At 39.4% G+C, this 10,552-nt stretch overlaps 1 protein-coding gene and 1 long non-coding RNA gene across 3 annotated transcripts in view; one reads left to right on the top strand and one right to left on the bottom strand.

Annotated features, from left to right (window-relative positions):
• LOC107596236 (uncharacterized) overlaps nucleotides 1-7,096 on the top strand; it is a 46,692-nt gene extending 39,596 nt beyond the window's left edge. Inside the window, exons 2-4 of the long non-coding RNA XR_001610342.1 lie at nucleotides 4,824-4,939; nucleotides 5,130-5,286; nucleotides 7,019-7,096. This is a non-coding gene — a long non-coding RNA (uncharacterized lncRNA). The remainder of the gene's footprint in view (nucleotides 1-4,823; nucleotides 4,940-5,129; nucleotides 5,287-7,018) is intronic.
• Nucleotides 3,296-10,552, bottom strand: part of abhd8a (abhydrolase domain containing 8a) — a 22,580-nt gene continuing 15,323 nt past the window's right edge. For both annotated transcript variants that reach the window (XM_016286920.1, XM_016286921.1), the window contains exons 2-5: nucleotides 8,477-9,241; nucleotides 7,042-7,212; nucleotides 6,727-6,943; nucleotides 3,296-4,326 (exon numbers count right to left, since the gene is read on the bottom strand). In XM_016286920.1, the coding sequence (XP_016142406.1) occupies nucleotides 4,081-4,326; nucleotides 6,727-6,943; nucleotides 7,042-7,212; nucleotides 8,477-9,228 (1,386 nt within the window). In that variant the 5' untranslated portion in view covers nucleotides 9,229-9,241 and the 3' untranslated portion in view covers nucleotides 3,296-4,080. The remainder of the gene's footprint in view (nucleotides 4,327-6,726; nucleotides 6,944-7,041; nucleotides 7,213-8,476; nucleotides 9,242-10,552) is intronic.

The raw sequence follows: 10,552 nt of genomic DNA, 5'->3' as shown, positions 1-10,552 counted from the left end.
TCCAGGGGGCGGGGTTGGATCCACATCTAGGGGGTGGAGATGGTAAGTTTAGGGGTAGAGATGGGTGGGTTTAGGTATATGTGAGGTGGGAGGAGTTGGATCTGGATCCAACCTTGACCCCTGGATCTTGTGTTCTGCAGTGAGGACCATCTCGTCCGGCGAGCTTGCGGCAACCACATGTGACGACCCCAGGCTGGACTCCGCTTCGTCCACGGTGAAAGCCGATCCGGCGATCCACAGCGTGAAGTTGTAGTATTTCCTCAGCGATCAGCACGGATCAGCTCCAGGCATGACGAAGCAGATATCGTCCTCTTTTGGAAGCCCAACCAAAGTAGTTTCGCTTTCACAACGAAACACAGCATCTCCACAACATGGCGGCGGCGGCGGCAACAACAATACCAGAGAGAATAAAAGTTACGCCTTCTTTCTTTGCGTGAATATTTGGGCGGTGTTATGCAAATCTTCCCACACAGTGACGTAGACATGTGGGGGCGTGTTAGAACGAGCCATTTTAGGTAGGCGTGGTTAACTCTTAACTTTTATAAAGAATATCTCTTTGGAGACTTTAGTCTTTGCAACTTTACAGATCTTATTTATGCACCAAGAGCTTGTAACACTCCAAAGAGAAAGGAAAAATTGAAATCACATCATTTGACCCCTTTAAAGGGATCATATCTTCACAACATCAGATGTAAAATCTAAATGAATCATAATTGTGTTATTCAAAGATGAAATGGAACACTCCCCCATCTTTTTTGGAAATGCACATTTTGAAATGGCCTCTAATATATATTATGAGGTAATGCATTGTCTTCCCCCTCACCCATAGACAATGATGGGAAAATGTATTTCTTAATTCAGAAATTATTTTATTATTGTCACTACAAGGACACAACTTTTACAAATCTATTACTAGCTGGATTTTTTTATTGTTGTAATAGTCATAATAATAATAATTATTATTATTGTTGTTGCTGCTATTCACACACACACACACACACACACACACACACACACACACACACACACACACACATATATATATATATATATATATATATATATATATATAAAAAATATGTATAAAAAAAACTAACACTAGGTGGTGGTTACAAACTGGCCTTTTTTCTGGCCAGATACTCCGCAAACATGAAATCTTTGGGATATATTTTATTTATGATATTAAACCCATGTAGCTACAGACCCTCTAAAATTTCTAGCTATCTTTTCCTCCAATCAAATGACAGAGAAATCATTTCCATCTCTTTGATAAGGCTGGATATGACCAAAATCCAAAAGGGAAACACATATACTGCTCATTTACATGAGTCAAGTGTGCCGTTTTGTCTAGTTTTTGTCAAAAACACATTGGTTTTTGTTTTCTAATTCACAGGAGTGGCTGCAATAAAATTCATATCATGTGCGAAATGATCTCAGTTTGCATTGCATTGCAATGAAACTGTAAATGCAAGTAGAATTTAAATAAATATTTCTGGGTTTGGTGCAACTTAAGCTGAATGAGCAACAGCTGTGGAATTGTTTATCTTAGAATTTGAGCAAAATCAAAGGAACAACACATGTACAGTAATGCACTTTCAGTGGAAGTCTGCAGTGGGATAAATGCTAAAATATACACCGTTTTGAACATATAGTCACAAGACTTAAATATCGTACATGTTAATAAAAGATTAGTCTTATTAGAATGTTTGTCTTATTCTGACCATGTAAAATCCAGTAACACTCCACAGACTTGGATTGTACAGTAAGTGCATCACTGTAAATGCATTTTGGTGTGTTTTTACAGACTGAAGGATGAAATTATTATCTGTCACCCACAGGGCTTCAGTAGTCTTCTAGAGTTTGTGGTTACACTGGGATTGATGTTCAGCACTGGCATTCGGCTGTAATCACTGTAGACAAACTCATTCACCTGTAATTCATTCTGCAATTCCTGCATATATGTATATATATAACAGCATGTGTGCAAAATAACTGAGCAGACAATAATGTCTACATTTCTTCTCAACACATCAAAAAAGTGTAAACTTCCTTCCAGAAGAACGTGTGTTATGTTATTATTAGTAGTTGAACTGTGAGAATGGAATCAAGTGTATTTTATTGTTGTAATGTGTTAAATGGGAATTTAGTTAGACTAGCTTTCAGCAGTTGAAGTCTGTACGTTTTTTGTTTTGTTTTTGATAAGTCACCAAGGCTGCATTTATTTGATCAAAAATACAGTAAAAACAAAAATATTGTGAAATATTTTTACAATTTAAAATAGCTGTTTTCTATGCGAATATATAGTAAAATGTCATTTATTTCTGTGATGCGCAGCAGAATTTTCAGCATCATTACTCCAGTCTTCAGTGTCACATGATCTTCAGAAGTCATTCTAATATGCTGATTTGCTGCTCAAGAAACATTTCTGATTATTATCAATGCTGAAAACGGTAGCTGTTGAGTACAGTAACATTTGCAATAGAAATCTTTTGTAACATTATAAATGTAATTACTGTCCATTTTGATCATTTTAATGCATCCCTGTGGAATAAAAGTATCAATTTCTCTTTAAAAATAAAAACATACTGAACTGTAATGTACACGCAAGTCTGATTTTTAATTTCTCTAAGTTGTTTTTGAATGCCGCTCTAACATGAGGATGTTTGAATCGCCTTTCTTTGTCAAGTTATTAATTATTAGTTAAAAACAACTACAATGTGGAGTCGGCATTGTTCAAGTGACCAGTGGGATTTTAAGTTACATAAACACCTGACAATTTCTCCAACTGATCTGCTCTGATACGTGATGTTTGACCGCTTTCAGTGCATAAACGTGAGGAGCCTGCAGAGATCTCATGATGTCTATGTGAAGGATGGAGGGTTAGACGGACCAGACCTCCACCTTAATCCATTTAGCCTTCGACTGCTTGTAGTCATGGTAACCAGTCGAAGCCGCATGTTATACTTCTTTGCATGCAGGTCTGTCCTATTGAGCATAATTGCTGACTAGATATTCACAATATAATTTCAATATTAAATTCAGATTTTTAAGCAATCCGCTCTGTATGAATGCATCGTGATATTATAGCTTATATCCTGTTTTTCCTCAGCACCGTGTCATGTCGTGGCAGGCGGCATCATTATCTCTCTCTTACTCTCATGGTGTATTTGCTCTAATGCCCGACTTTCTAGTTGCTAGGAGACAAGTGTATGAAATTTCCCATTGTGACGGTCATTGTTTTTCCTTGTCCTGTTTTTATCCTTCCTGTGAGCAGACACCCGTGGTTTTGTTTTTAAACTCACACGATTTGTTTCAAGTAAAATGCGTGTGTTCGTTTACAGTACGTTATCTTTTTAAGATGTTTAAACAGGACTGAGTATCTCATACATCTGTTTTCAATCGCTCTTGCACTCCAAGCAGTGGATTTGATTTATGAGGGAAGACGTTAAAATGTGTTAGTACGAGTATGACGTGAACACAGATTTTGTACAAACGTCCTTTAAAGTCAGCATGAAAACAACCCTGTTATTTTCCAATCACATTGTGTACGATTTAGTAGTGCTCATTATTTAAAGTAACAGCTGTTTTTCGTAATAGTACTTTTACTTCTTGTACTTGTAATGCCCAATATGTCATATTATGGAAGTAAAATAGGTTTCATGTTGACTTTAAACACTCTCCTGGGTTTGATCGCACTGTTTTTTATAATTAACCTCAGCGATTTCTTCTCTTTCTCATACTTCAGTCCTGTCTGGACTTGGACACACTTGATTTCCATCCTCTGGACAAACATCCAGTCCTTTTCTTTAGACAGCACAAGAAGGAAAGATATTGTCCAAAGGTAGCATAGAGAAACAAAGGCGTTGTGATGTCATAAACCACCATTGTTGGTTTAAAACCAGCTGCTGCTTTTCCCTCATCACTAGAGAGTCTCTTCGAACCTGTGAATCTTTCTTACCCCCGTCTGGACACCCGCTTGGGCCTTCTGACCAAAAACCAGCTCTCAGCCAAGGTGATGGTTTGACAGCCTGCCATCAACAGCCTTCTGATTGGTTCACCCCGAAAACGTCAATCATCAGGTTACTTGTTAAGGGGCTTGTTGACCTTGAGAGTCCCTGTGCTGCTGTTGCCGTTGGCGACAGTAGGGGGCTTGGCCTCGTCGGCTGTGGTCTGGATAGCTGTTACCATGGTAACCATGCCCTTTTTGGAATTGTCAGGTTCCCAGAGGAAGAACTCGTGCAGGAGTGTGTTGACCGTCTCGGGACACTCCATCATCACCATGTGACTGCCTTCCTCGATCACTTTCAGGAATGCAAACAAGAGGATCTGAAATAAAGACAATTTACAAATATTTAAAAAAATGTACACACATACACACACACATATATATATATATACACACACACATATATATATATATATATATATATATATACACACACACATATTATAAAATACATATTTTTGTAAAGTAACATTCATATATAAAATGTATTTATATAATACATGAACATATAAAATAAACTTATTTCTAAATATTTATGTAAATAATGTTTATATAAATATAATATATATATATATATAATGTTTTGTTATTTGTATAAAATACATTATACATTTTTTAAATGTATATATGTATGTGTATTTATCTAATTTATATATAAATGACATTTAATATAAATATTTTCACTCATGTTAAACTAATGTCATATAAATAATACATTATATACATTTAAAGTATACATGATTTATATTTAAATTACATTTAAATATTTTTTAAAATGTAATAATATGTAATATAAAACTTTCGGACATGTCCTTAGAATGGGCCAGGACCAAATTCCAAAGACTGCCCTGAGATGGACAGAAGAAAAGAACAAGACGTGGAAACAAATCATTAATGCCTTCTCTCCCACTAGTGATGAAGAGGAGTAAATAAGTGAGTAAATACAAAACTAAAGTCAAACTACTTTTTGTTTGTCCGTTTTGAATCGTTCACATGACTTATATCAGTGATGGTCGGCAGTCAGTCTTACTGTTTAATTTGAACTATTTTGCTGTTTCTAATACTGCATTTTCTAATTTATTGCAGTTTTACAGAACATCTTATCTTTGTGTTTTGTTGACAGTGTTGTGACCCTCCTATCTGCCTGCAGAGAGTCCTCACTGACTACAGCAGTGCAATGAGCCGCCAGTGTTTCATTCAGAGCACATGCTAATAATGCTCCTCTACTCATGAACAGCCCATTACAGCACAAAGAAGCTCTTGTGTTGAAGAGGAGAGCCGTGAGTGAGCCAACATCACTGTTATTCCACACACACTATAGAATCAAGGCTGCATCCCAATTCACATAGTATGCAAGACCATGTGTGCAAATCTCACAACAAAAAAAATTACCCCAAAATCAAAAGAAGGAAATAATTATTATATTTTGCAGGAAGATGAAAATGAAGCCTATTATTTTAGAACGTAAGATGTTTGCATTGTGACATACTTTTCATAACAATTAAGCACGTTCTTCCCTTAAATTCTCATAACGGTCATGCTTGCACACTTTACTTTTAGTTTTTTTGTTGTTGTTGTTTATGTAATCTCATTAGGTTATCATTACTGAAGTACAGTATTTTTACTGTATTGCAATTTAAAAAATTGCATTTGCAATACAATTTTATTTGAATCATTTATTCATATTTATTAAATCATATTTTAGTCAGTATTTAAGTATTTCTTGCTTGCAAGAAAGTCCTAAACAAGTCCTAAAATGTATTGCAAAAATTGTATTAAATTTATTGCAAAAAAAGTCCTACATTTTATAACAATAAAGCCCTAAAACGTTTTGCAAAAATGTCCCAAAATGTATTCCAAAAGTCCTAAAATGTATGTCCTAAAATGTATTGCAAAAAGTCCTAAAATTTATAGCAAAAATGTTGTAACGTACTGCAAAAACGTCCTGACATTTATTGCAAAAGAAGTCCTCAAATTTATCGCAAGAAGGTCCTATAGTTTATTGCAAGACCTCCTAAAAAGTAAAGAAAAATTATTTTTCTTTCTGTAAAATTTTTGATTTCTTTCCAGTGATTTTTGGGGTGAAATATGACCTGGACATGTTCTTGACAGGTTTCAGGAGCTCTCTGGCAGAGTACATAATTTTAGTAAAAGTATGTGAATTGTTACACGGCCAAAGAAGGCTCCGTACTTATATTGTCACACAAGAAATGATCACAGATTTATTTGATGTGCACAAACCTCTGCCATCCGCTGATCCTCATCAATTGGCACAAACTTGTCGTACATGCCGTGCACCAGCAGTATGGGGCTGGTCAGCTCGGCGTGGTAAACTTCATCCCCCTCGGGCCAGTACTGACCGCTCATCATCGCTCGCGTCCTAAAATTTATAGCAAAAATGTTGTAACGTACTGCAAAAACGTCCTGACATTTATTGCAAAAGAAGTCCTCAAATTTATCGCAAGAAAGTCCTATAGTTTATTGCAAGACCTCCTAAAAAGTAAAGAAAAATTATTTTTCTTTCTGTAAAATTTTTGATTTCTTTCCAGTGATTTTTGGGGTGAAATATGACTTGGACATGTTCTTGACAGGTTTCAGGAGCTCTCTGGCAGAGTACATACTTTTAGTAAAAGTATGTGAATTGTTACACGGCCAAAGAAGGCTCCGTACTTATATTGTCACACAAGAAATGATCACAGATTTATTTGATGTGCACAAACCTCTGCCATCCGCTGATCCTCATCAATCGGCACAAACTTGTCGTACATGCCGTGCACCAGCAGTATGGGGCTGGTCAGCTCGGCGTGGTAAACTTCATCCCCCTCGGGCCAGTACTGACCGCTCATCATCGCTCGCAGAACGAACGGAGACACGTTAAAAGCGTTTCCCTCTTTCAGAAGCTGCTTCTCTTTAGCGCCCTGCCTGGCGAAACCAGCTCTGAACGGAAAACAGAAGAAGAGACTGGTTTTTACCATGCTACAGGTTATGCTCAAACGACTCTTGTTTTTGCAGAAGTTGTTATCTTGGGCTCTTACTTGAGGAAGCTCCAGGCCAGGCATGGAGACAGACAGTGTAGGACGCAGGAGGGCAGCTGGAAGATGGAGCACAGGCTGGGCTCCAGGGCCGTGGGGCCGCCTCCATTGATCATCACCACTTTATGCACCTGCTCCGGATACTCGTGTGCCAGGAACGTACAGAACGACACCCTGCCAGTAAGAAACACAAGGCTTCTGAGAATTATAGAATTACAGTAGCAGTCAAAGTTTGGCACGCTTGACTAAATCAGTGTTATTTTAGTATTATCTATATAATATTGTAGTATTTATTAATATTTTTGAATTAGATTTTGTTTTCATATTTTCATTTAGCAAGTTTTAGAAATTTTGTGTCACTTTGATTTAGTTTTTCTTTATTTATATATTTCAATCTAACTTTGTTTATTTTATTGATTTGTGCCTAATAATTTTAGTACAATTATAATTTATTTAGTATAATTTTAGTATTTTATTCCAGTTAGTCTCCAATGCCACATTTTTTATTTAAGTTAGTTTTTCATAAAAATATTTCTATTTAATTTTTTCAGCTTTATTTATATTAACGAAAGCCGTTATTAATAGTTTTAGGTTTAGAAATATTTATACACTAATATAGTATTTAATAATTTTGTGACGTGTGATGTGCATTCTTTTCGGCTCGTTAAAAATAAATCTTGCTGCTGCGTTCTGGATTAACTGTAAAGGTTTGATAGAAGTGGCTGGAAGAGCTGCTAAGAGAGCATTGCAATAGTCCAGCCTGGACAGAACAAGAGCTTGAACAAGGAGTTGTGAAGCATGTTCCGAAAGAAAGGACCTGATCTTCTTGATGTTGAGTAAAGCAAATCTGCAGGACCGGACAGTTTTAGCAATGTGGTCTGAGAAAGTCAGCTGATCATCAATCATAACTCCAAAGTTTCTGGCTGTTTTTGAAGGAGTTATGGTTGATGTGCCTAACTGGATGGTGAAATTGTGATGAAACGATGGGTTTGATGGAACCACAAGCAGTTCTGTCTTGGCCAGAATGAGTTGAAGGTGATGGTCCTTCATCCAGCAAGAAATGTCTGTTAGACAAGCTGAGATGCGAGCAGCTATCGTCGGATCATCAGGATGGAATGAGAGGTAGAGTTGAGTGTCATCAGCATAGCAGTGATATGAAAAGTCATGTTTCTGAATGACAGAACCTAGTGATGCCATGTAGACAGAGAAGAGAAGTGGTCCAAGAACTGAGTCCTGAGGCACCCCAGTAGTAGTTAGTAGTTAGTAATTATTTTTTAAATAATTCAAACTATTTTTAATAGCTAGATTTTTAGTAATTTCTCAACATTTTACTGTTATTTTAGCAGATTAAAATTAATCATCAGAAATAAGTGTCCATGCTTTTGACAGATACTGTATAATGCAAAAAACACGCAGTGAGTTGAAACGCAATGTTTACCCGTAGGAGTGACCGATGAGGATGTTCCGTTTTCTGGCGTATCTCTTAAATATGGCGCGCAGGTCCTCGGCGAGGGCATAGAAGGTGTACGCCGCCGCTATCTGAGGGGCAGTGCTGGCGCCGTGTCCCGCCAAATCCGGGGCGATGACCTCGTAACCCAGCCGCGAAAAGAAATCCAGCTGACTCCCCCAGATGTGCAACGAGCCACCCACGCCGTGGATGAAGAAGAGAGCCACGTCCGAATGCATCCCCTTACAGCTGCTGATGCAGCGCTCCGTATCGATCAGCACGGTGCGCTTGGGTCTCCGCCGCCGGCGTCTAGGTGGGGGAGCCGGCTTCTGCTGGTCTGAGGTGGGGAGAGGTGGAGCGGGTTTGGGATCGGGGGATGAGGGCGCGGTGGTGTAATCGGACAGCTCCACCTCCACTGTACTGCACTGCTCCACGTCTCCGTTCTGGCACTGCAGGATCTCGGAGTGGAGGACGTCGCCCAGGTTCTCGATCACCAGCTGGCCGTTGCGGTACACCGTGATCTTGCGCTTGCAGTGGACGCTGCTGCCCGCTTCTGGTTGAGCTTCTGTCGTAGCAGACCGTTCAGGGAGGATGTGGCGAACGCGCAGAACCCGACCCGGCTTCACCTCCACAAACTCGAATCCGTCAGCCGGCTTGCCGTCGGATGATTTGACCGGCAGCACGACACTGGTAGTCTTTCCCATCAGACAGCAGAAGATGCTCTCGGTGATGCTGGTTAACATGGTGCTGCGTTACCTGAAGACATACAATTACACACAGTCTGCTTAGACTGAACCTTAGATCTTTCAAATTACAACCATATTCTCTGAGTTTCATAAAATCAAAATTGAGCCTTTTTACATTTATGTTTTAAATTTAAGTTCCTTGGGCCAGAATTATGAAAATCTTAGGAAAAGAGATTTTTCTCTTAATAAAATTACTAATTATAAATTCATGAAATTATTTTCTTTTGTCTTGTTTTTCCAGTACAAATATCTAAACATTCTTAAATTAACATACATTTATTTGAAAAGCAAGATGACATAAGATATTATGTCTAGTCTTCTGAGCAATTTCTGTTTAAAACAAGAAAACTATCTGCCAGTAGGGTAAGAAAAATAATCTTGCTTCCCTTTTAATTAAGTTCCCCTTCAGGAACTCGAGCTGCGTCGAAGTCGCTTTGGGAACGCCCCTGCGTGACCGCGTTCTGAAGCACATGTCAAATCAGTCCAATGGAGTAGCGAGACGTCACGAGTGGGGTGACGTAAGCACCAGAAAGTATAAAAGCACATCCGGCAGAGCGCAAACCAGCTTCTGCCCTTCAGTAGCGCTCTGTGTATGTGTCTGTCTATTTACTGTCGTCTGTCCGCACAAGCATATATAAAAAACAATCATGAAAAGGTCTATGGCGAGCAAACGGCATTACAAACGCTGTGTTCCTCCCTGCCCACGATATCTGGCGGCGGGGGAAACACACAATTTATGTGTCGTTTGTTTGGGAGCGGAGCATGCACGGTCAGCTTTCGAGGAGCTGATTGTCATCACTGCGAGTTACTCTCGCTGCGTATGCGCTGCTCTCGCCTGGCTGTGTTTGATGAGAGCGGCCAGGCTCGCGATCCCACTGGTAGCGGTCCCGCTGGTGCCAAGGCACAGCACAGACTGTTGTCGTGGGGATCGTGGGATCCGAGATGGGCTCGTCCTTTTCTCGGTCCTCACCCGCTAGATCCGCAGCTCTCTCTCAGTGTTCGGAAGCCCGTGCTGCGGTTTCTTCTCAACCCCCAGAGAGAGAGAGCCAGATGCTTCATCTATCTTCCTCCGAGGAGGTGGATGTGATGAGTGTCGAGACAGAGGAGACTGTGGACTCGCCACCACAGTCCTTCGTGCATGAGGTGTGATTCGTGATTATGGGGTGTTTCGTGCACTCGCCAAAATAAAATATCGTTTGGCCAGCCTAGAAACAGGACGCTCGTCCTAAAAATAATTAGACAAGCGTTTTCTGAATACAGAGCACAGCCTTCACGACAGCGGCCTTCCGTTTTTCCCCGATCTCCATGCTGAGGTGTCAAG

Source organism: Sinocyclocheilus grahami, unplaced genomic scaffold, assembly GCF_001515645.1.
Source record: "Sinocyclocheilus grahami isolate Dianchi unplaced genomic scaffold, SAMN03320097.WGS_v1.1 scaffold216.1, whole genome shotgun sequence".
Taxonomy (NCBI): Eukaryota; Metazoa; Chordata; class Actinopteri; order Cypriniformes; family Cyprinidae; genus Sinocyclocheilus; species Sinocyclocheilus grahami.
Note: the sequence above shows the minus strand (reverse complement) of the source record. Positions and strands in the feature narration are given on the sequence as shown.